The sequence below is a fragment of the Chelonoidis abingdonii genome, chromosome 2 (assembly GCF_003597395.2).
Source record: "Chelonoidis abingdonii isolate Lonesome George chromosome 2, CheloAbing_2.0, whole genome shotgun sequence".
Classification (NCBI taxonomy): Eukaryota; Metazoa; Chordata; order Testudines; family Testudinidae; genus Chelonoidis; species Chelonoidis abingdonii.
In genome coordinates, this window is record NC_133770.1 from 173,761,979 (window position 1) to 173,788,791 (window position 26,813).

The window sequence follows — 26,813 nt, forward strand, 5'->3', positions numbered from 1 at the left end:
GCCTAAATGGTAGCGCCGGCCCTGTTCCTATGTAGGAAACTTTAAAGGTCCTACAAAAATATAAATTATGCCCAATCTTTCATTTCTGACTTTTGGGTTATGACACACTGAGAGGGAAGATATCCTAATTCAGATGAAATTCCAAAACAACCTGCAGCAGTAAGCTCAAGCAAATAAAAATATCTGCCATGTCCTCGTGGAGAGCATTATAGAGTTCCTGGCATGAAAGCAGCCCTCTTAACCAAACAACAGGAAAAAGTAATCACCACAAGAAACTTTATGTCAGTTGAAGTCAAAAGACTCAAAAGGCAGGTGCACATAGCCTCTAGCAAAACTGCTAATTAAGAGAAAGAGGGAAAGGATGAATGACGGGATTTAGGGCACCCAGACTAGGAAAACAGGGATCAGGAGAGGAGAAGCCGTCGTCTCTGACAGATCCATCTGAACAGAAGCAGGAACACGTTCCAAAAAGCAAGAGGCCTGAAGAGGGAGAAAAAATGGTTACCCACATTTTAGTAACTGCTGTTCTTCGAGATGTGTTGTTCATGTCCATTCAAAGTAGGTGTGCACGCGCCGCGTACACGCCAGCCGGAAGATTTTCCCCTGGCAGCGTCCGTACAGTCAGCCCTGGCCCCCCTTGGAGTGGCGCAACTATGGCGCCCTATAAAGGGGCCCACCGACCCTCCACCCCCTCAGTTCCTTCTTGCCGGCACTCCGACAGGGGGGCAGGAGGGTGGGTATTGGAATGGACACGAACAACACATCTCAAAGGACAACAGTTACTAAACGGTGGGTAACCGTTTTTTCTTCTTCGAGTGGTTGTTCATGTCCACTCAAAGTAGGTGACTCACAAGCCTAACCGTAGGTGACGGGGTTGGAGATCACTGCTGACTGGAGTACTGCACGACCAAAGGTTGCATCATCCCTAGCCTGGTGCGTGGTGGTGTAGTGTGACGAGAACGTGTGGATGGAGGACCACGTGGCTGCTCTACAAATCTCCTGAGTCGGGATCTGAGCCAGAAACACCACAGAGGAGGCCTGCGCCCTAGTGGAGTGGGCCGTGACTGGAGGGACAGGGGTCTTAGCTATGCGGTAGCATTCCCGAATGCAGGTCACGATCCATGAAGAGATTCACTGAGAGGAGACTGGGAGCCTCTTCATCCTATCCGCCACTGCGATGAAGAGCTGAGTTGAGCGTCTGAATGGCTTGGTACGCTCGATATACAAAGCCAAGGCCCTGCGGACATCCGGGAATATAACCTTCACTCCTCATTGGAAGAGTGTGCTTTCGGATAAAACACTGAGAGAAAAATATCTTGACCCATGTGGAACTGTGAGACGACCTGGGGTAGGAAAGCCAGGTGAGGTCTAAGTTGGACCTTGTCCTTATAGAAGATAGTGTACGGGGGCTCGGATGTTAACGTTCTGAGCTCCGACACCTTCCTGGCCGTGGTGATCGCCACTAGGAAGGTGGTCTTATACGACAAGTACAACAGGGAGCACGAAGCCAGAGGCTCAAAGGGAGGTCTCGAGAGGGCGGAGAGGACCATATTCAGGTCCCAAGCAGGGGCCGGCTGACGAACATGTGGAAATAGCCTGTCCATACCTTTCAGGAAACCAGCAGGTTCGCAAACACCGAGGTACCCCCCTCTCCTGGATGGAAAGCCGAGATGGCCGCCAAGTGAACACGAATCGAGGAGAGGGAGAGGCTCAGTTGTCTGAGGTGGAGCAAATAGTTAGGACAATGGGGATTGGGACCCCTAGCAGATTGTGACCTCGCTGACCTGACCATATGGAGAAGCGCTTCCATTTGGCCAGGTAGGTGGCCCTAGCTGATGGTTTCCTACTACCGAGCAGCACTGGTCTGACCTGCTGGGAGCACTGCATCTCCACGGGGCTCAGCCATGGAGCATCCATGCTGTAGGGTGAAGGGACTCCAGGTTCGGGTGGCGGAGGGAGTCCCGGTCCTGCGTGATCAGGTCCGGGAGCAGGGGCAGCGTCAGGGGTGCCTGAACGGGCATGTGCAGGAGTGACGTGTACCAATGTTGGCGCGGCCACACCAGAGTTATCAGAGTTACCCATGCGTGGTCCCTGCGAATCTTCAAAATCACCCTGTGTATCAGGGGGCTCGGAGGAAAGGCGTAGAGCAGACCGACCCCACAAGACTGTAGGAAGGGATCCAACAGAGACCCCTGACTGCAGCCCAGGAGAGAGCAGAACCGTCAGCACTTTCTGTTGTCCCTCGAGACGAACAGGTCTAACCGAGGAAAACCCCAGAGCTGGAAAATTGAGCGTACCACGTCCCATCGGAGGGACCACTCGTGACCCCGGAACGAGTGGCTGAGGGTGTCCGCCAAACAGTTCTGCTCCCCCGGAAGGTAGAACGCCATCAGGTGGGTAGCACTGTGGCCGCAGAAATCCAACAGCGCGAGGGCTTCCCTGCACAGGGGAGAGGAGCGTGCACCTCCGTTTGTTGATATAAAAGACTGCCAACGTGTTGTCCGAGAGGACTGAAACACATCTGCCAGCCAGGTGGGACGGAAGGTCAAACCAAGCCAGGCGAAACGCTCTCAGCTCCCTGACATTGATATGCAACTCTCGAAGGTCCTCCGGCGACCATAAGCCCTGCGTCCTGAGTGTCCCAGAGGTGCGCTCCCAACCCCAATCCGAGGCATCTGTGGGACCAGGGAGAGGGGAGGGTTGAGGGGCAGCGAAGGGGACACCCATGCACACTTTCTGTGCGGGTCGAGCCACCACCGTGCAGCGAGCTTAGCACCAAGTGGGGGAATGGACACACTGAGTCCAAGGGGTCCCTGGCCGGGCGATAGTTACTGTCACTCAACGCAGGACTGTAGCGGGCGAAGCCGGAGTCTGGCACTATCCACATAGGTGCACTGCTCCATGTGAGCCCAACAGCCGGAGGCAAGACTCGCGCCGGTGGTAAATCAGGGGTGCGGTGCAGTCCGAGGATGAAGCTCGGAAATCGGCACGGAACCTGGATTCCAGCAAGTACGCTCTGGCATGAGTGGAGTCCAGAACTGCTCCTATGAACTCTATTTCTTTTTTTGTGGCGTTTGGGAAGACAAAGTGGGGTGTTGGGAAACTTTGGCTTTTTTTTTCCGTTTTCCCCCCCCAAGAGGAAGGCCAAGATTGAGAAAGGTCGCACCTGATGAGACGTTCACCTGGGTCTTCAACCTGCTCCTTGGAGCAGCATGGCTAAGATCAAGTGCAATGTTTGGTTTGTAACCGTGGCCAGCCAAGCTTGGAAAGCACCTCATGTTAGAGACGTGCATTCGGACCACGAAGGTGCAACGAGGCCCATGTGCCCTACTAGTTGGAGGCAGTCTTGGTCAGTGACCTTGGGGGCTGTTGCGAAGTCTCGTAGCCAGCAGTTTTATGGTATTGAATTGTCGGTGGAGAAGATGCCAGTCCGGTTGTGGAGTCAAGGCTTGCTCCTATAAACTCCAGGTGCCTGGGTAGGACTTAAACGTGGGATTTTGCTTTTGTTTATTTGCGGGCGCGGGATTGGAAGCAATCGATGGTGAGTTGTGTAAGCGAGGGCCTCAATCGAAACATGGAGGCCTTCAGGAGGCAATCGTCGAGGTAGGGAATATTATGACTCCTTTTTCCTGAAGTTAGGGCATGACAACTGCTAGGAGGCTTGGGAAAACTCGAGGGCAGTGGAAAGGCTGAAATGGTAAGAACTTTGTATTGGAAAATGTGTTGAGCCGCTGGGTAAAACGATGAAAACGTCTGTGGGCAGGTGGATTAGTGACGTGAAAGTAGGCCCGTCTTGTAGGTCGAGGCTGAAAACCAATCGCTCTGCTCCAGGGCTGGAATTATGGTGGTGAGAGTAAACCAATCTGAACTTTTGTCTTTTTTGACAAATTTGTTGAGCCTGCCTGAAGGTCGAGGATGAGTCACCATCCTCCAGTTCTTTCTGTTAAGAAATAATTGGGAGTAGAACCCTTTCCCTTTGTGGTATTCGGGCACAAGCTCGATAGGCCCAAGGGGGGTTTTTTTGGGGGGAAAAAAGGGAAGATGTTGTTACTTCTAGCTGGAGGTGTAGCTCGTGAGAGGTGTCCCCTGCAGAGGACGGGGAGGGTGGGTGAGTGGGAGGTAGGAGAAGGGAAGGGGATAGAATACCCAGTTGTGATGCCTCTAGACCCACTTGTCCGGTGGAATATTCTGCCATTGGTGCAAAAATGGCCCTGTAGGCAGTGTCCAAAGATAGTTTGTAGGCGGGGTGCATATGCTGAAGTTGGGATGATGTTTACGTAACCCTGACCAAGGTCAAAATCGCAATATTAGTTGGAGGAAACTTGGGCATGCCCGGAAGAATTGGGGCGACGCCGCTGGTTATCTGGATCTTCTGGCGTTGTGTTGCTGTTGTGATCCTGCCGATCTGGCATGCTGAGTATAATGGGGGGGTAGCCGTGGCGGTGTAAGGTTGATATCTGTACTGACGCCTTTCTTGGTGTAAGGGGTTTGGATGCCTAAGGATCCGACAGAGTTGCCCTTGAGTCTTCATTGAGTGGAGCACCTCATTCGTGGTGGAAGCAAAGAGTTTATCACCCTCAAAAGGGAGATCCTACTATGGTGTTCTGAACTCGCGAGGAAAGAGGAAGAGGAGAGCCAATGAACTCGACCATGAACCCACCGCCGTAGCAGTGGATCTTGCTGCGGTATTGGCTGCATCCAGAGCTGCTTACGAGCCTGCAATGTATGATTTGGCCGCCTCGGAAAATAAAGCTGTAAACTGTTTTTATTAGAACACATTCAGACCGAAGAAGTCCATGAACTTGTTATAGTTTTCTATCTATGGTTGTACTTTGCCAGAATTGCGGTATAATTGGCAATTCGAAATTGTAAGGTTGAAGAGGCATACACTTTGCGACCCAGCAGGTCTAAGTGTTTGCCTTCCTTGTTGGCTGGGGTATGGCAGAAATACTGTTTGTTCCTCTGATCGGCTGTGTCCACTACCAGTGAGTTTGGCGCAGGATGTGAGAAAAGGAATTCAGAGCTCTTAGAGGGAATGAAGTATTTACAGTCCGCTTGTTTGCAGGTAGGCTGGCTTGTGGCTGGAGCCTGCCAGATGGACTTCGCAGATTCCAGAAGGGCTGCATTGATTGGTAATGCCAGTCTGGATGAAGAAGAGGGTTGCAGGATGTCCGTTAACTCATGTTGTTGGTCCAGTACTTCTTCTAGATTGATTCTAAGCTCGCTGGCAACCCTTTTAAAGAGATCCTGGAATTTCGAAAAATCGTCTGAGGACAGTAGAGGAGAGGGAAGTAAAGCTTCTTCAGGCATTGCTTCAGTTGGTACTGGGTCAGGAGCAGGAGTTAATTGATCCTGAGCATGGGAGGGTGCCGCCAAGTGAGTCATATGATTTGGGCGTTCGTGTCTCGTCGGATTGGAATAGCGGGTGTGCTGCTGAGGGAAAGGTGCCCATGGGGCCCAATACTGTCATGGTGGTGGAAAAGGCATAGGTGGTGCCATCCAGAGGTTAACGCACCAGGAGGCAGGGTCTCTAGGATAGTCTGAGACAATTTTCCTGTGCCCGCAGGTGACAGGACTCCAAGGATGGAATTCTGATTGCACTGAAACATCACCCTGTAGTTCAGACTCCTCCTCACTGGAGGAAGGCTGTTCGGACCCTGAATCATTCGTAAGGGAGAAGCAGTCTTTAAGGAAGGGCGATTGCAGCGTAGGTGACACTAAGAGGTTACTTGACTGGGTAAACGGCAACACTGAGGCAGCTGAAGATGAAGGCTGATAGAATTGCTGTGAGGGAACCCGGGCTTGCACTGGAGTTCTTAGTCTTGGCTCCGTGCCAAGTAGTGCTGTTAATGCCGGTGCCGGAGTCAGTGCCGTGCTATTAATAGCAGGCTGAGGTGCCTCAGGGGGGTCCTGAAATGTCGGCACCGCATTCATCGCGGTGCCAATAGGTGCCATAATCGAGGCAGGCAACTGAAAGCCTGTCACCTCGGCACTGGAGCTTTGCGTTGCCGCCAAAAGCACAGGTGGGCTTAACGCGGTGCTGGACGAGCCCAGCTCATCGAAAGTGCTCAGGCTGGGAAGCACTGGTAAGAAGACTGTGGATCTGATCGAAGAAGGTTTGTATCTAAGGGCTTCTTTTGAATTTGACAGAAGGTGCCCTCATTTTGCTGCTTTCTTCTGCTTTTTAGAAGTGGGAGAGCTGTGTCGGTAAGCGGAGGCAGAGTCCGCGCCAGGGTCTGAGTTGGACCCTAGGGATTTTTGAAGTAGAATAAGTTTAAGTTTTAGCTCCCTGCTCATTCTCGCTCTGGAGCTTAGTTTAGTGCAGTGAGCACATTTATGGGGAATATGAGTCTCTCCCAAACATTTTATGCACTGTGAATGTCCATCGGAGAGAGGGATAGCATCCTTACGGGAGGAGCAGCGCTTAAAGCCTGTGGAGCCACGCATATCTGAAGTGGCTGAGAGAATTTTTTTTTTTTAACAGTAGAAAAAAAAGTAAGTAACACTAACTAACAAGAAACTGTCTAACTACAAGTTATTTTAAGATGAGGAAAGAAATTCTTTAAGGAGTCTGCTGAGCTCCGTCTCAAGCCGGCGGTAGAGATAGGAATTGAGGGAACCGGCCGCGCATGCTCACTAGAGGTATACTCAGAGTGGGGGCCAGGCTCTGAGCATGCGTGGCCGGTACGAGTACTGCTGCAGAAATCTCCGATCAAAGGCACAGGGGTGCACTGACACCTAGAATGGATCACCCACAGAGACATCTCTCGAAGAAGAAGCGTCCTTTAAGTTGAGGGCAGCAGACCAATCTCCTGGATCCAGGGAGATCATGCGGAACTTGAGCTTTCGTACAAACTTGTTCAGCCGCCACAAGTCTAGGATGGGTCTCAGGCCCCCTTTTGCCTTCGATATTAGGAAATACCGGGAGTAGAAGCCTTTGCCCCTGAGCTCCCAAGGGACGTCCTCCACCACCCCTGCCTCCATGAGGGACTTCATTTCTTGACTTAGAAATTGCTCGTGAGATGGGTCCCTGAAGAGGGATGGGGATGGGGGCTGGTGGGGTGGGAGGGAGGAGAACTGGATAGAATATCCCCTCTCTACCGTGCGGAGCACCCAGCTTCCGACATGATTCAGGACCAGTCACAGTAGAAATGGGACAGACGTGACCCAAAGGTAGGGGTAGAAGGATCCAAAGTCTCGGTAGGTAGGTCGCCCTTGACCATACCATCAAATAGTGGGTCTACGCCCCAATGGTGGTCTCAATTGACCGAACGCCTGGCTGGAGGGGTGCTGTTGGTGACACCTCCTGCCACTTCTGCCCCGCCTGCACCCCAGCTCCTAGCGAGTCTGATGCTGGTAGGGGCTTGGAGTCGTCTGCGGCCTAAACTGCCTGCGCTGGGTCACAGGGGTATGCAAACACAGCAAGCAAAGCGTGGCCCACGAGTCCTTTAGGCTATGCAGACGCTTGTCCGTCTTTTCTGAAAACGACATCTGCCCCTCGAAAGGGAGGTCTTGAATGGTCTGCTGGACCTCATAGGGCAAGCCTGAGACCTGGAGCCAGGCTCCCCGCCACATGACCAGGCTCGTGGCCAGGGTGCGCGAGGCTGAGTCCGTCGCATCTATGGCAGCCTGGAGGAAGGCTCGGGAGATCAACTTCCTCTCCTCCACCAGGGCCGAAAACTCTGACCTCGAGTCCTGGGGAAGGAGCTCCGTAAACTTCAACATGGCTGAACACGTGTTATGACCATATTGGCTTACAACTGCCTGTTGGTTGGCAATGTGAAGTTGTAGGCCTGCCGTGGAGTACATTTTTTTGCCAAAGAGGTCGAGTCTTTTAGCGTCCCTGCTCTTTGGTGTTGACCGCTGAAACCCTTGACGCTCCCATTGGTTGGCCGCATCCACCACCAGGAAGTCCGGGGGGTGGGTGGGGGGTGGGTAGGTGTACAAGTGTTTGTGCCCTTTAAAGGAGATGAAATAGCGCTGCTCCTTTCTCTTGGCAGTAGGGGCCAGTGAGGCTGGCATTTGTCATAAGGTGCGGGACGTATCCGCTATGGTCTTTATCAGCAGGAGAGCAACCCTGGATGGCCCTGAGGGAGCCAGGATGTCTACTACAGGGTCCGCATCCACCTCGATTTCCTCTGCTTGGATTGCGAGGCTCTGAGCTGCTCGCTGGAGCATTTGTTGGAGGATTCAAGCATCCTCCAGGGCCAGTGCTGCAGCTGTGCCCGAGACCACTTCATCCAGGGAGGAAGACGAGGAAATTACATGGATCGGCCCTTCCTCCGGGGTCCTGCAGCATATGGTACTGTGGTTGCAGGGCCGGTTTCGATTCTAAATGTGGCACCGCAACCGGTGCCGGGGTTGCCAGTGAGCGACTTGGTGTATTAGGCGGTGCCTGCTGAGCCCGAACTGTAGCTGCTGCTGGTGCCGCTGCCCTGCTAGGTGGTGCTGAACTTGGATATGGCACACCCCTGCCCAGCGACGGTGACGGTGGAGGAGGCAGCTGTGCCAGGGCCACCGACGCCGAGGAGACCGAGGCCGACCTTGATGGAGGACCAAATGCCTGGCATTCCGACTGGTGGTAGGCCCAGGGGGTCCAAACGGCCACTGTGAGGGCAGATGCCATTGCTGCTGCCACGGTGGGTAATGCTGGTGGCTTGCCCCGAAACTGATCTCCTGCTCCGTGACCAGTTGGAGCGGTAGGAGTCTGCCTCGGAGTCTGAGTCTCTGAGTACGAAGACCTGGGGGGAGCAGCACCCATTGGAGCAGCGTGCTGAGGTGGCGGGAGCCTACTGGTCCGGTGCAGCTTAGCGGCACGGTGCGGGGAGGGAGGCGACAGCATGGCCGGCTTGCACCTCAATTGTACTAGGGACAGGCCGGGTAGCAACTCCCTACGGTGTGGGAGGCCAGCGCCGGGAGTTCCTCAAGTCTGAGGCCGCCTTGAATGCCTCTGGTGTCGAAGGGAGGTGCAAGTCTCTGTCTGAGGTCCGGGGATCTAGGCCAGTCCGGACTCGACTGCCTCTCTGCGGTGTGGGAGTCAACGGAGCATCGAGGCTGCAGCCCAGCTTATCCGCTTGCACCCGCGACGGTGTCGGCCTCAGTCCTGGTGGGGTAACCATTCCCTCACCGGCTCTCTCTTCTTAGCAGGCAATGGCGACAATGAGCAATGCCGCACTGAGGCCGACTTCCTATGACCCGACTCCGTCCGGTGCCAGGTTTTAGACGACTTGGGCTGGACTCTAGTCCTGATGCGGGTGCCGGGGCGCTCCATACCGAGAAACGTGCTGGCACCGTCTCGGCTGGTTCGCGGTCCAAGGGTGGCTTGCAGGGCAGACTCCAGCAGGAGGTCTCTAAGTCTTTGAGCTCTGTTTTTGAGAGTTCTCGGGTGGAAGCCTCTGCAGATAGAGCACCGGTCCTTTTGGTGGCTCTCTCCAAGGCACCTCAAACAAGCAGAGTGCGGGTCACTCTTGGGCATGAATTTCCCGCAGTCCTTGCAGAGTTTAAACCCGAGGTACTTGGGCATGCCCCAGAGGGTGACAAAAACTTGGGGGGGGGGACCCCCAACTACCAAGAACTATATACAATGACCTAAGTAAACTAACTACAACAAAACTATACACACGGACTATACACAAGGATAGGACACTGCTAACTTGCTATGCGCAAGAGAAGTTCCTGCTAGCCGTCACTGGTGGTAAGAAGGAACTGAGGAGGTGGAGGGTCGGCGGGCCCCTTTATAGGTGCCGTAGTGGCACCACTCCAGGGGGCGCCAGGGCCGACCCTACAGACGCTGCTAAGGGAAAATCTTCTGGCTGGCATGCACACCTACTTTGAATGGACATGAGCAACCACTCGAAGAAGAACCACCATTCTCTGTTGAGAAGAGAAATTCTGACCCCGCTGTTTAACTGATCAGCTCTGGAAGATGCTGGCAGAGAGACTAAGAGAATCTTTAGCACATGATTTAAGCTGCTGATGGTCAAAGGACACAGAATTTTTTCTCAGCTGATACAGGTACCTCAATGAACCAATTAGTAGCTGATAAAGAAATCTCAGAGAAATAGGTAGCTGTAGCAAACTGAGCCACCCTGCCCCTCAAGTCAAAGATTCTTCTAGAAATATAAACAAACAAAAACTCAACCTATGTCTTATTCACTGGGTCCCACAGAGAAATGTTGGTGTCCAGAGGAAAGGAGGTCTGGCTTTTTCGGCCATGCTGTTACCATGGAGTGCACTTAATGGGACACTAGACAAGAAGCTGGAAGCTACTACTGAGCTTGTACAGTTTGGAGATGATATAGAAAGAGTTACTTTGGAGCCAGAGTGACAGAGGTGTGTCTTCAAGATTCTGTTCAGAGGGATGAACAGGTAAAACTGTTTCTCATCTTCCAGGAACACCACCAGTCTTCTGAAATCTTTTTTCCTTTTGAGCGCCTAAAGCTTGATAGCAACTAATACATTTTTAACAATGAAGAAAGATGCATTTGTGAATTCTGTGCAAGGCCTCTGTAATCTGCTTTTCCAAATCCAAATCTGAATAATCTCTCCTTTCTCAGACTCTGAGGAAGAATGGATGAATGAGAACCATGGTCTGGGTCCCTCCTTCCTTTGGAGAGAGACTGGGCAGACTTTTGAAATAAGATCTAATGGAGACTACGATTAGTTATCAATGAAATGAAGGAACCACTACTCAAAGGGTCATTTGAGGAGCTCCTGAAGGTCTTCACTTAGGCACTGAAAAGTTACCTATCTCGTAGGACTGGAAGGGACCCTGAAAGGTCGAGTCCAGCCCCCTGCCTTCACTAGTAGGACCAAGTACTGATTTTTTCCCCAGATCCCTAAGTGGCCCCCTCAAGGGCTGAATTCACAACCCTGGGTTTAGCAGGCCAATGCTCAAACCACTGAGCTATCCCTCCCCCCGATGAAATGAAGTGTTTTGAGAGTGGGTAGAATTGCTTGAATTCGCTTATCTGACTCACGAGTGGTCTGGCATTTTCTTTCCCTTCTAATTCCAGGTCTGCTTCCATGGGATCCTCCACTAGCTCCCTATAAACCGCTGGCTGCATTTCCAGGGAACTGGGGTACTACAGCACTTGTTTTGAGACATGCAATTGAGAGAGCCACTGCCTGCCAAATGACAGTTATGAGAATTTTAAATGTTTAAATGTGGAGCTAAAATAAGTAGCCCCGGAAATCCACACACTTCTTTTCACGAGCCAAAGAGGCAAAAAATGTTACCTTTGTGCACACATATTTTAAAGAGCAACAACGAGTCTTGTGGCACCTTGTAGACTAATAGACGTATTGGAGCATAAGCTTTCGTGGGTGAATACCCACTTCGTCAGATGAACATTTGATGAAGTGGATATTCACCCACGAAAGCTTATGCTTCAATACGTCTGTTAGTCTATAAGGTGCCACAGGACTCTTTGCTGCTTTTACAGATCCAGACTAACATGGCTACCCCTCTGATATTTTAAAGAGGCATTTTAGGCACCTGATTTTTTTAGTGTTTTTCAATCTGTACTGTTCAATCTTCAAGCTTAACTCCATGATGTACTGAATGCATTGTTTAGGTCAGTAAGAAATTTCAACAAAGTAAAATCATTCATAAGGCTTAAAAAAAATTATTAGAACTTAAGTTGGGGGTAGGGTGGGGGACAAATGCTGTAATAGATTTAAAAATGAAGACAACAGATGTGCAAACTTTCAAAATCCTTCCTGTAATTTATAATTAACATATTGTGAAAGAAATACCCATCAATTTCAGAAAGCCATAGGTATTCTCAACTTTGCCATGATAAAAGAAATGGATTTAACCAGCAGAAAAGAACTAGATTACAGATTCATGTTATTCTTCAAATTCAAGCCAGAAATCGAAAAGACAAACCCTTATGACCATACTGTGTCCTTGAATCAGCAAATGCAGTTTACACAAAGATCACTGGAAGTTACACATGTGGATTGAAGGTAAGACATTGACATTGAAGGGGAAGGCATATAAACATATGTAAACATGTGTGCGAGTGCACACATCAATACACACACACAGAGAATGAATATCTGATACTGCAAATATTACCACATTTAAAAGTGCTTACTACTATGAGTATAGTCTCATTAAAAAAGTAGTCAATTGGATAACTCCTGACAATAAACAGAATTTCCTGATAGAGTTTGCAGGACTGGGTCCTTAGACAGTACATACAAATATACATATAGAAATTATTTCAAATTTATTGAAAATTAGCAACTGACCTGAAAAAGGAGTATTGTTAGATCTTTCTTAGGCACATATTTATTTTTGCTTTTACAAAGACTTGCCAGGGAGAAGGAAGAGATCAGGAGAATCACCAAACCTGCTACTGTTCTGTTAAACAAACAAACAATTATTAAAATGTCCCTCTTTATAAAATTCTCATAAGAATGATTTTCCCATAGGATTTTTCTCACAGGAATGAAACTAGACATCTTAAAAAATTACGGCTAGAAACATTCAGAAAGTATCTAAAACCCATCTTTGGGAACCAGAGCCAAGGGGTTAAAATTAATGATGTGACAGATGTTTTTTGAAGGCTTGTCATCCATAAACATTGACTGTGGCCTTCTTTTTTCTCTATCCTAGGTCTTTGTTTTGTTTTTGTGTTTGTTCATCATGTTAACATAACACCCATCATTCTTCGCTTTCTTTGAATTACTTTCTTTGCAAGTCTATGAGTTGAATTACAAAGATCTGTGATTTAAAATAATTTGCTTCAAGGTTTTTTGGCCACATTAAAAATTGCATTTAAATGCATTTAAAGACGAACTGGATGAGGAGGACCAAATGGATACCCAGCACGTGCCAGTTGCATTAGGGATCACTTGCAATGAAAAAACAGGGAGAGAAGGAAACTGGAGTGACTGGTGGAGCAGAGTAGCGGATAGAATCCAATGTGCATAAAAAAAATAAACAAACTAGACTGGATTGGGGGAAATGTATGCATACGTATGCAGCCAAAAGATGCTAATAAGGTGTTAAAAATCCTCTTAGATATTCCTAACATACCTACCACAATGCAAAAGATGAGTGGGTAGGCAGTAGATGGGGAAGGGTTGGATCAAATATCTGTTAGGATGGACTAAAACTCAATGAGCAGTGTTGGAGTTACATTTGGGAAAAGCATCAATAGCTCTGAAAATATTTAGGATCATAGCTCTTCCCCCACCTTCCAAACATCATGCTGCATACCCAGGTATCAGAGCTCTAATGGCATCTCTTACTCAAGCACAGTGACAGCATGCTAAAATGACTCCATTAGGCACAATGTGTTGAGCAGGGAAATAAGTGTTGTGTGAAGTTCAAATCAAGCATTTTATTTCTCTTTATTAAGTTCTATACTAAATGTAACTAAACCATGCTGGGCCAATCAGTGGAACTGGCAAGTAGACTGGTCAGAGGTGATACCTGCAAGATGAAGTGGGAGTTCGCAGTGAGAATGGAGTGGATGATGGAGATAATAGAAGTTCACAAGAAAAAACTGACAATAGCTCAGTGGGGGAAGAGACAAAGGAAAGAAGAGGAGGAAACGCACAATATGGGAAAGAGATGCCAAAAGGGAAAATCAAGGAGGAAAGGATACAGGAAACAGGAAAACAACAAAGAAAAGCTACATAATATCTACATAATAAAAGAGAAAAAAATCCATCCCATTAATGTGAGTACTTCATTAGCTACAGACTTTTATTCAGTGACAACTTACTTAAAATTAGATACGGGAATTTAAATTTGTGAATATTAAAATGGAAAAATAAAGAGCTTTAATCAACAAAATATACTTACACCAGAGAAATATTAGGCTCTCTTCCTACAACAGGCATCAAGGGAAACATTGCCAAGAGTAAACATAATAGAGTCCAGCTCAATGTTGTTACCTAGAACAAGGAAACAAATAAAAGCATCTTTGGAAATCATGCCTGCAGACAAAACTGATTGCATAGAGAAAACATTTCTGTATTTGCTATAGTGAGCTAATAGTATATGCAGCCATTGGAATCCCCATCAGAATAAATGGTTGCATGCATCATGGATAGGATAACCTGAAAAAAATTGACATGGTTATTTACACTACAGCTCTTTGATGCTGATTCAGGCAAGCATTTTAATAATTTCTAAAGTCCTACTGAAATCAAGAGGAAATAATGTTAAGAGTGTGTTTAAGTTCTTTCCTGAATTGGGGCCTTTGAGCACAACTTGTTATTCAGAAAACCGGGTTTATCTATACCTTTATGGAAATCAGTGAAATGCAAGATGAGATCCCAATAAAACTAACATTAATCACAGATATTCTATACTATAACTACTCAGAAGAACAAGTAACCATTAATTGTCTTAAATACATTAAAAAATAATTAACAGTGAAATAGGAAGCTGCCACCTGGACAGTTTTACAATGCAAAGCAAGACTCAGGAATCTCTCTCCTTTGAATACAAGAGAAAACAAGGATTTTTAGAGTTGTCATAATATATTTTAAAAATTAAAGTTTGCTATGTTTTTTTAATTAAAAAGGGTTCTGAATAAATTAACAGTGATGGCTGACATTGAAAGCTGCAGCTTTCCCATGCATTCAAGTGGAAACAGTGCCACCTGATTCCCACCCCATAGCACCAGACTAGAGTTTTTGCTGAGAAACTTTAGTACAATGGCAGCTTCAGAGGTGAGACGAGATACACTGGTTACCGAGATAGTGAAACAGTGACAGATGATTATAATAGCTATTTTAAAAATTAATTTTCAAGAAATATTTGTATTTAGTAAATAGCTACATGCCTACAGTATTATGACTAATCATTGTAAACTTCCTTTAAGGACCTCAATGTTTATAAAACTATTACATTTCAGTAAAATATCTGTGCATGTTTCATGACCATTTTCATAGGATTTTATCCCAAGCACTTTTAATTAGGACATCACAGAATACAACAACGGCACACTGGTAACACTAAGCTAGCCTGAAAATAGGATGGTAACATGACTCAGCTAACTGGAACACTAGACTTCAGCAGAAATCTTGGATTTCCCAACCAATTTGTTGGACCATTATAGTGACTACCAAAAGCAGTGCAGAACAATTACACACTACGATGTGGAAAATGGAAAGAGTCCAGTGGAGGGTAACAAAAATGATTACGGGAGCTGGAGCACATGACTTATGAGGAGAGGCTGAGGAACTGGGATTGTTTAGTCTGCAGAAGAGAAGAATGAGGGGGGATCTGAGAGCTGCTTTCAACTACTGAAGGGGGTTCCAAAGGGATGGATCTAGACTGTTCTCAGTGGTACCTGATGACAGAAACAAGGAGAAATGGTCTCAAGTTGCAGTGGGGGAGGTTTAGATTGGATATTAGGAAAACTTTTTCACTCAGAGAGTGGTGAAGCACGGAATGGGGTTACCGAGGGAGGTGAATCTCCTTCCTTACAGGTTTTTATTAAGTGTCGGCTTGACAAAGCCCTGGCTGGGATGATACAGTTGGGAATTGGTCCTGCTTTGAGCAGGGGGTTGGACTAGATGACCTCCTGAGGTCCCTTCCAACCCTGATATTCTGTGATTCTACAGTCAAGATCAGCTTTCAGTCAAGCGTCACAGTAGCACTGCTTGGTCAGCACCCTTACCGCTTGGCCTGTGAAACTGTAACATCAATAGATCCAGGAAATGCGGCATTATCTTGTCCTGCTTGATGTTAGCCATTATAGCGATAACAGGAAGTGCATTACAGGAATGAGAATCAGGAGACCACAGTCCAAAAGAGGAGACTAAAAGGTAACCAACTACCAATCAGTTTAATGCCTTTTGGCAAATCATTACTGTACCTTTGCCTGAGTCCACAGTCGTGTGATCCATGGCCAGCCAGCAAAGGCAATGAGACCAAAAGTAAGTGTAGAGCGATAAAAAAAGCTGAAAACCTAGTAAAAAATTTCAATAAGAAAATGAAAAACAAACTTTAAAAAAAGCAACATTTCCTCAAGCAGATAAAAAGCTAGCAACGAGGTCCTTTATAAATACATATTAATAAAGTACTTACTAATATTTCAATTCCCAGAGCACCAGCTACTACGAATCCAATAGACTGACCCAGAGGAAATACCAAGACCAATGACGCAAGGTCTTGAATAACTCTGAATCTGTTTAGGAAGATTGCACAGGATAATCATTATCTTTAGTTAAAACAAATTAGACAGAATCACTGCCATAAATTAGGAGGTTTAAGAATGTAAGTGCTCAGAAGCAGCCCTCATTTTTTTTAATTTTACACATTATTTTAACACCACCATCAGAACTACCTTCATCTCTACGGGCTACTGAGTTTATGATTATTTACATTAAGTTCAGCATCCACTGAAACTGATGAAAAATTCAAAAGCATTGACAAAAATATGCCTGGTTAGTTTTATTAGGTGTCTAATTAAATAGGTCATTACTAAAAGCCAACAGGAGCATGTCCAGTTTTCTTTGAATAATACAAATAGCCAATATGTCAGGGAGTAATGGCAACCGCAAACTTATAAATATTTCCATAATCGAGAGCATTTTTTCAGCATAGGCCAGAACCATCAACCAATTTTGCAGAATTAGAGCCAGATTCTGAATGGTGCTGCGTGTCCTCCACTGCAGTGGGGGTTGAGAGTGTTCAGCACTTTGGACCAGACTTAGTTTGAAAAAATCACTGAAAAAAGAAACGTTTTGCCCAACTTATAAAATCAGTTTCTGCAAATTCCACTCCAACACATCAGGAACTTGCTCCAGGGATTAGACTCTAGGGGAAGCTTCTCCCACATCCTGCAATGTTATTTTGTTTCTGGAGAGTATGAGACCATTTTTATTGGACAAAAAAATTTCCAGATAGAAGAGGTATCTACTAGAAGGGCCAAATATATCTGTCAGTTTGGAAACCCCACTTCACCTGCTAGGGAGAGAGAAATCAGAGTGTCCTGGAACGTTCTGGAAAATGAATACTTCATAAAAGGAAAAAGACACTTCTCAATGACTTTTGCATAATTTGATTGTTAACAAAGGGTGGGGCGGAGAAGACAAGCGAGATGAGTTTATGCATCAGCTTGATTTTTTACTTACTCTTTCACAACTGCATACCATACTGGCACTGGTAACAGACAATATATATAATACGTCCACGGACAGGTTTGAATCAGCAGGAAAAAAGCTATTAATACTCCAATAGCTGCAAAACCATACAAGAGGAGAACAGTAGATGCCTGAAATGCAAATGATTCATATAAACATTCCTGAAACAGTACTCTAATATTTCAAACTCCAAAATACTATTTCACTGTTATCTGATGCACAGTACATCAAACGTTATTCCAAGACAGCAGCTACACTAATGTACAAGGCAGCTCATCAGCAAAATGTACAGTGTTTCCAGGCAGAAAAATACCTAGGAGTGGCATTTAGACATGTAGGGCTGAATTTTCAAGCAAAAGGACTTACAGTAAACTGCATGTGAAAAACGTGTCTCCACAAACTGGTACACACAACACTGATCTGTGCATGCACAACATACTTGAAAATCGAAGGGAGTTACAGTTACTCAGTATTTTGGAAAATAAGGATACTTCTATTTAGGTGTCTAAATATGCATTTAGAAAAATAAATTTTAGCACCCAAGTTTGCATAACATTTACTATGTCCAAAAGTTTCAACGTAAAATTCCATATGCACATTTGTTTCTTTCGGGTAAGAAATTAGTAATCAAACTGGAATACAATTCTTTAATTACTATTGGAAAATTCAAACCTCTTTTCAGGAACTATGGACTGATTCTCCACAGCCTTCTCTTATGTGAGTAAGTTTTTTCTGTGTAAGGCAAGTCTGCAAGAAGAGGCTTCAAGTTTGCATTTATTTGTTGAAATTAATTTATTTGGTATTAATCCTCTTTTTTCTAAACCTTTTTGGATTTTGATGTTAAGAACATAAGAACCACCATACCGGGTCAGACCAAAGGTCCATCTAGCCCAGTATCTGTCTACCAACAGTGGCCAAAGCCAGGTACCCCAGAGGGAGTGAACCTAATAATGATCAAGTGATCTCCCTCCTGCCATCCATCTCCATCCTCTGACAAACAGAGGCTAGGGACACCATTCATTACCCATCCTGGCTAATAGCCATCTATGGACTTAACCATCATGAATTTATCCTGTTCTCTTTTAAATGCTGTTATAGTCCCAGCCTTCACAACCTCCTCAGGTAAGGATTTCCACAAGTTGACTGTGCGCTGTGTGAAGAAGAACTTCCTTTTATTTGTTTTAAACCTGCTGCCTATTAATTTCATTTGGTGACCCCTATTTCTTGTATTATAGGAATACGTAAATAACTTTTCCTCATCCACTTTCTCCACATCACTCATGATTTTATATACCTCTATCATATCCCCCGGGTTCAATCACTAGGTAATACGTTGTTTAATTCATTGTTGTATCGCTGCGCCCTGGAGTCAGTCAAGATCCTCGTTCTCCAATGGGGTAAATGCTGAGAGTGCTAGCCTCTTTTAGCTTCCTCATATGGGACCGATACTCTCGCTCAGTTACGAGATCGATCCCTATATGCACATGTTAGTTGCCTGTATGACACTACAGACAGGAGGATCTGTGAGGGCGTGCTAAAGGTGAGAACGTAAAAATTGGAATGGGCGTACTTTCTGCAAATCCACATTTCTCATAGTGCCAGTATAATGTTCATCAGGACAGAAGACTCAACGCAGATGCGTGTATTGTTGGGTAGTTGCTGCTAGGAGTGCATGAAGCGTCGCGTAGGAGCACTCAGTCAACGTGAGGGGCCACGTGTCAGTTGCGAGTGCCCAGTAGCACGGTGCAGAAGGAGCTCAGTAGGGCAATGTCGACTAGATAGAAGTGAGTGGGGGAGCCCTCTAGCATGGGGGAGCGTTGGCGTGGTGCGAGAGAGACAGGGGTACAGCAGGAGTTAAGGAGTCAGTTACTATGAGAAGCAGACAGACTGAGCTATGGAGTACAGGAGTTTAGGACAGACGCGCTTTGTAGCTAGAACCAGCTAGCCGTGTTAAGGCTCTGAGTTTAACAAAAGCGGTCAGCGTCGTGGCTGCGCACGAGAGAGATAGCACAGGGCAGAGGGCCTCAGTAAGAGATTCTGGGCTGTCTTAGTTAAGGTAATGTGGTAGAAGGAGAGCTCAGATCCATGCGTGTGGGAGTCTGCGTCCGGAAGGAGAAGCGGCCTACGTAGGCGCTACAGTAGGAGGAATGGTCAGCAAAGATAGTGCTGGTAGAAAGCTCGATGTACATTTAAAGAGGTATGCAGATAGGAAGGGCGACAAGCCTGGGTGAAAGGGCTCGAGCAGGGGCAGCGCGGTAGCGCGGGAGAAGAGAGCGGCAGAGCGGAGTCGCACGTATCCATGGGACACCTGCGAGTGGTGGCGGAGGCTACACGAAGGGCGAGAGAGTCATTAATAAAGCTACAATAGGCACATTTCGCTTTCTGCTGCTCATCCACCTCATTCGGGGCCGATCTCCCAGCCGACTAGTGGTTAGGCGAGAGCTTGTTATTACACGCATAAGTCACGCGAATTGCAGGACACACGAGTAGAAGTCAGGGCCGTGACAGACACTGAGTTCCGATATGTGAAAGGGGTCTCCACGACTAGTTTTGTACTTACAATTCGATGAAGTTCGGCTTAGTTCTGGAGAGACCCGATAAGACAGGCTCTCGGGAGGAGACCACTATGCACAACGCCCTTAGGCATCAAGGCACCGTCTTTTGCGCCAAGCAGGGTTACTCCTGCGTAAACATTGATAGCCCTCATTAAGACTATGAATCACGCACCACCACACCTCGGGTCCTCCCTGAGTTGCATACATTGGTTTTTGCTTGCTATAATTATGCTAGTTGGAGACCTCTTGAATGAAGTGAGTGATATATATAGCGAGACAGAGCAGCAGAGATAGTCATGAGGCATCGTCTAACCGAGTTGGCCACAGTAGACGATGAGGCGGCCGTATGATGATGGCAAGGCATGGAGCTTGCGTGGGTGAGATACTGTAGCCACTTGCGGCAGGACTCATTGGTATAAGAATAATAGTACTATCTGTACGGGATTCCGGCACAATGTTAAACATCAGTCCATGCGTGAGGACCGTGTGGCCAGTGACAAGGACATGTAGCGACTAGAGGAAACGCGAGGTCCAGCCGCATCGCGTGCTTCCTTCACCGTGAGGAAGTGTGACATACATGCCTGAAAGCTGTGTCTCACTTCCCTCTGTAGCTCATAATCAGAAGGGATCTGCAAACTCCCATCGGGCCTCGATAAGGCCACCAATACGGGTGCGCGTGTGAGACTACTTCAAGCTCCAGCCTCTGGGAGCCCTCTAGAGGTGCTTCGTCAGTGTTCGCCACCGCCCAGGCTCAGGTGGAAGAATCTGCCCACTGCGTGCAAGCACACAGCTACATCACACGAGGATCGGCCGGACGATGGCGTGGCTCTAGCGGGGCAAGTCGCGCGAGAGCATGGAGCGGTGGCATGATTGATATCAGGCAGTAGAATAGTCACAGCTGATTCCCTGGCCATGCCCCCACTACTACGCAGACAGGACGACATTTTTTCAAGGGCAGACCCCCCCCCCCGCCCCGAGCGCTTTCACATGCTGCTCTCATGGCGAGAGCGCAGAGGGGGGGGAGCAGACGCATGCTGCGCGGCAACCATGTGCGACAGTGCGTGCTATGTGAGGCAGCTGCGCGTAAAATGGGCAGGGAATCTCAGGGGGGAGGGGCGGAGTGCACTGGAGGGACGTGGACGGTCCAGGGGGGGCAGTTAGGCAGGGGGTCTTGACGGAGAGGAGAGGAGAGCGAAGTTTCACGATCAAGGGACTAAGAGATGCGAGGGGAGATTGATGGGTCGGGATTGATGGGGAAGGAGGGCGGGCGCAGCGAGCGCTGAGCAGTGGACGATCGGGAGAGAAAGTGGCAAAAGGCGTACAAGCCGTTCGCGGAGGGAGGCCACAGGGGCTCCACCCGCCCTCCATACCATTGGTCGCCGATAACCACGAAAACTAGATGCACGGCTTCACCATTTGTCTCTGGCGCCTACACTACCCAACGTATTACCCTTGGTGACGCGTCTGGATCGTCGTAACCTCAGAAACATAGCTTGGACAAGAGACGGGCCACGGCTCCAAGGGAGCATGAGTATCAGCACGACCAAACTTGGAATCTGTACGGCTTAAGGACATAGAGGCAATTCCGAGATTGACACTCTGGGGTTGATTAGGCCGAGACTTGCATGCTGGCTGGTCAAGGTGGCAGGTCATACACCGAGTCACAAGGCCTTCAACAGTTCCACAAAACTGACCTGCTAATTCTCCACTGCCTGCCTACCTACCTTCCACCATCGAGTGCCCTCCACCTAACAGAGATCAGTCAGTACATCGCGCTGTTCGCTCTACCAGTCTAGTCAGCCATGCCTGTCCACAAGCTCCGCCCAACTTGATCAGCGAGTGCTGTCCAGATCTCGCCTAACCAGCCTAAAAGTCGGCGATCATGATCACTCAAGCCCCTCTATAGTCCAAGGTGTCAGCACACTCACCGGCGACTCCAAGTGACAGATCTAAGCCCCGCTAAAGTCACTCTCCGCGCATCAGCCCCATGACAGACACGAGTGGATGACGAGGCTTGCTGCCCGCCAATTCTGAGCAGGCTCCCTATTTACCCCTGCTAAAGCGGCTATAAGTATGCACCCAGAGCTGCGGCATGATGGTAGCATGACTCATTCCATACTGCGCACATCCCTCGCAGGGCGGCTCCCCAATAGGACCACGCGAGCGAGAGGAGAGTTCTTAGGTCTGTACCCATGAGGCCCTGCCAGATTTCCAAATGAAATCCTATTGCGCGGACACTTTCCTTTCGGGGGTCTTGATGAGCCCAGGGCAGTCTTGTTTGGTGCTAGCGCTGCGCACCTCGACACCCATCTGGTTGGTCGGAAGTCAGTGGGCAGCCGTCTACTCTTGCGGCACAAAAGGGGAGGGAACCACGAGAAATACAACACGCAAACCATACCGCGCTAATACAGTAGCGTGAACTCTAATACGCCTTTACAATTGAGCCCAAGGCACACAGCTCAAACGATCGGCTCACAGAAGACCACAGCCGACATATTAGTCTCATTAGGGAGTTTGCTCAGACACAGTAATGTGATCGTCAACACACTATGTGCCTATATGGAGCGAAACGGGTCATCCTCCGGCTTTGTACTGAACGGCTCGAACTCTAGTCAGCGGATACACGCGCTAGAGGCTGATAGAGGGGTGATCCTAGCATAGGCTAATCAAACGCCGGAAATCGCAGACGCAGATTGCTACAGACAGAGAGAGAATCTGCATGCAATGCTTCATGAACCCACTCGGATGCCACTTTGCAAAGCCACGAAGAAAGATAAGAAGACTTCATTTTGAGCACTTTCCGGACTTCCCGGAGCCAATCGTAAGTAATGAATAGAACCCGCCCTTCTACGCTCTTGGAACCAGCCTTACCTTCATGTCCACGCGATTATCTCAGCTCTAAGAGCGAGTAGCTATAGGCGCGTCAACGCAAGCGCGCAAGCTTAGGAGATTGAATCATGACGAGCAAGCCGAGCGGGCGAGGACCAACGAGGGTATGGATCACATCATCGATAACTGAGTGCCTCGCTCCCGCTTCATCCCTGACTTCTTATTGAACGTCTACTCGCATCCATACCAAGCAGACTAGAGAGTCAGTGCCACCCAGCGATACACTAAGAGCTCACATGAAGCCGCTCTAATCAAGCGCGCGCACCCCAGAAGAGCAGAGGAGGAAGCGGAGAGTTAGGAATAATTGAGAAGCGAGAAGTATAAGAACGAGGCAGAGAGGAGCGAGACGAGAACCGAGTGGTATGAGCTGGGAGGAGACGAGCATCGAATCATCACGCATAGATAGTCAGAGTAAGGCAGCACCAGTACAGCAGATCTAGCAGCGAGTACTAAGCTTAGAGGTGATCATGCAGTCCACGCATCCATACACGTTACGCGCGTGCGAGAGTTCGAGAGCGCGTAGACACTCGAGAGAAGAGTCAGAGCGTCCACGAGATAGCTGGGTCCTCGCGCAGTGAACTATTCGCAACACTGCACCCAGCGCAAACGTCACCAAGGCTACCTCTAACCTCGCGGGATGCTACAAAATAGTAGGGAAAGAACTAGACCATTAACGCGGAGACTTTACCCAAATGGAACTATAACATCTATTCGTCCTCTGACGCGCTTATGCACTGGGAGGAGAGGTGGAATCTAGTTTGCCGGTCGCTGGAGGACATAAACAACCGATACGCACACACAGTTTTAGGAGATCGCTGAGACCTACGACCAGGTCCTATAGTCAAGCTGGAGAAAAAATCATAAGATACTTTTAATAAATAATATAGAGATTAAGCAAAATGTATTACACTGTTATGTTCTTCTGATGTTAACCCAATAGAAGGAGAGAGGGCAGACCAGTATATTAACTTCGCCGCTACCTCTATCACGATTACCAGCAAAAATGGTCTTCAATAGCATCTAAATAAGCCAAGGCCCCAATACTTTAGGGAAAGAATTCCACTCCAAGAGCAGCCAAGTGTAAACACGACCGGTGCTACATTTCACGAAGAAACCATGACTCTCACAACACGACACTCGAGAACATGTGCTCTATCTGAGTGGATCAGGCAATCTGCACCAGAGCGAAAATAGCACATGTATTTCCCCCTATCAATCCACACTACAACTCCAGCTCTAACAGACAAAAGTTATCAAGCCAAGAGCAGAGACAGAGAACGCGGAGTCTGAAAACACAGCGTCCACGAGAACGACTCACATGAGCTAGCACAGATTCCCAATTACAATGTAAAATAAAAAAGAATCAAAAGGAAGAGCGAGAGAGTGGCAGAGCGAGATAGCCTAGCTGAAGACAGAGCCGAAGCTCAGCCGAGCTCCCGACGTAGCTAGAGTCTACAGATGAAGTGATATGGAGAGATGCGAGCACCGAGTTAGAGCTCGTCAGGGCAGGAGGCACTGTACATAGATCATGTACATAATCCACATCTTCCGATAGAAGACTACACTACACCGACGAGAGCGAGGAGGGGGGTGGAAACCCGGTCCAGCGCCAGAGAGCGCAAACTGAGAGTCATAGACACACATAGTACACACTGGAAGCTGCTACTCACTCCGTCACCTGTTTACGAGCGGAGAGATCCCCCAAGTCTGGATACAGAACCCCGCGACACACGATACTGCAGCTGGGGGAGAATAGGCCAACCATAACTAGCAAGTCACGTTTACGTGAAGCTGCGACAGGACAGTGCTAAGATGTTAACGACTCCAGCACCTGGAGACATTAGGAAATTACACCCAGGAGGATACCCTAAAGGCCGTCAGAATTAGTGAAGGCTAGAGTCGGTAAGAGCGAGATAGTTTGAGCGTAAGGGTGAGGTAACTGAGTAACTGCAACCACACGTAGTCGCAGCAACATAACCTGTTTCGAGACTCTATACGCCGTATCGGTACTTCGTAGTCCGAGTCCCTGAATATAGTACACGATCAACATCATGCAGAATGGCAACCAGAAGTACTCCAGCCCAAAAGATCGCATGACAACACTGAGCGCCCACAGTGAGACTCAATCTGCGTAAGTATGGATGAGGGAGGACTAAGCACCTTTCCCAAAGCAAGGCTAATAGATGGCCGCAAAGAGACTAGAGAAAAACAAACAGATTCAGAACAATTACAACAGGTAGCAGTCATGCCTCGCTAGACTAGATCACCACCTAACATATACACAGCGCTCACATACAACCTCACACAAAGCAGAAGAGAACACGACGAGTCTACGCGATCATCGTACAGTAACTAGATATGTGCTTCGAGAGTAATTGTTGTGCCCAACTTGTTTACACACTCTGCGAGGCGACTAGAGAGTGAGCTCGCGACAGCATGGCCACACGCCCTACAATCACTGACACATCTGATCTCTTCGATGCAGTAACAGGCATTCTCTCCGCATTGGGGAGATGCACGACAGTCTAGCTCACATGTCAGCGGATGCTAGCAAGACAGGTGCGAGAACCCAACTGCGCCCACTTCGTCCCGCGTCGAGCGAGCGCTCACAACCCAGATCATTCAGCAATTCTCAGAAAGTGCATGGGGGCCATGGCGACGCAGCGCCGCAACCGACATGGAAATTATACGGACAACAATCAATTGAACTCACTAGCTACTGCGCCACTCCCTTGAACGTAAGTTCCTCGTCACCGCCAAGCCGCCCAAATGCTCACACACGGAGCGAATATACAACTGCTCCAGCTATGCAAGAAGCTGCATAATGCGATTGAGTCCTTAGACGAGAGAATCCGAGGTCTAACGCAGCCTGGCATTCCTCATATAGAGAGCGCTCAACAGCCCCTACAGCCAGCGACCTGCACACACTCTGCTCCAGCGGCGGCTACGCGCACGCTTGCTCGGCTGATATCCGAACACATCACTGCGGACACTAGCGACGCTATCTCACTTGTCATATCTCACCAAAGCCTCACACTGGAAGAGCGATGAGCGCAAGACTCAGAGCGCACAGGCCGTGTGCTCTCCCACCAGTATCGTCGAGACATACTAAACTAACGCCAGAGCCCCCACCAGTGCTAAGATGCCACGAAGTTGAAGCCTATTTCTCCCTTATAATCATAGAACTAGTCTCTAACGCCGCACACATTATATACCTGCACCACCGTTGAATCATTGATGTCAAACAGAACATCCATGCTACCCCACACTACTGGATAGAACGTGGGAGGTGTGGAATTGATACTTATGCTATGAAATATTATTAGAAGAGGGCCTGCTCTGAGTTTGCATTCACCATCTTTAGGATGTGACGACTACTAAAAAGGACTTTCATATATAAATAACAGGGAACGAGCTGCCGTGGTCAAACGGAGGCCTAAGCCTTCCATGAACAACCTTAGGTCCAGAGAGGATCCTTTACATGGAAAACACATGAATAAAGCCGAAAAAACTAACTAAGTGAATGAAAACACAATATGCTCTGGAGGTTGTGTCATATGCAGAATGACGCCAAATATAGTCAAAGTTTTCTGAAGATCATAGCTAATAGTACCAAGACAGCAGGAGCAGGAAAAGTTAACGATGTAAATAATCAGTACACACCATAAACCTGAATACTCTCTATTAGTCAACATAACTAAGTGTGGAATCTTATCTATTTTGGATTCAAGGTGGTCTGAACATCTGAGGAACAGATCTCTCGACACGAGCCAATAGCCAGTGTGAGGTAGAGGGAGATTGGATTGAATGTAAACATTCCACTATCTATAATCCAGTAGAAGAGATTGAGTCCCTTTGAGATTACCATGACGAGCAATGCGAGACTTCTCTGTGAGTTCCATTACCTCGGCTGATGATGGCCAGACGTGCTCTTCCACCCAGAGGGACATAATCCCATCACAAAAATCTGGTTGCAGAAGGCAAGAAAAAAGGTACTCCCCTGCACACTGGTTAAGAGTCTTCTATCGTTTAATAGTAATGATAGAATGTGTTTTGGAGGGTAGTATAGAGTCATGTCCAGTAGTGTTTGCTGCACAATACATCACTTTGCAGCCATAGACTTAGGCACACTGATGTGATGAATGTCAACGGGCCATGCTCCAAGTCTACCCAATCCTAGCAGATATGAGGGATGCTTGCAAAAAATGAGTGGTGGACGTGGCCTTCTAGATTCTGTCTGGGACAGATAAG

The 26,813-nt window shown here is 47.9% G+C and overlaps 1 protein-coding gene across 1 annotated transcript in view; it reads right to left on the reverse strand.

Moving 5' to 3' along the window:
- PIGN (phosphatidylinositol glycan anchor biosynthesis class N) overlaps positions 1-26,813 on the reverse strand; it is a 189,698-nt gene that overhangs the window by 62,699 nt on the left and 100,186 nt on the right. The window contains exons 15-19 of the mRNA XM_075062010.1: positions 17,110-17,249; positions 16,061-16,160; positions 15,849-15,941; positions 13,823-13,914; positions 12,259-12,370 (exon numbers count right to left, since the gene is read on the reverse strand). Of these exons, the coding sequence (XP_074918111.1) occupies positions 12,259-12,370; positions 13,823-13,914; positions 15,849-15,941; positions 16,061-16,160; positions 17,110-17,249 (537 nt within the window). The remainder of the gene's footprint in view (positions 1-12,258; positions 12,371-13,822; positions 13,915-15,848; positions 15,942-16,060; positions 16,161-17,109; positions 17,250-26,813) is intronic.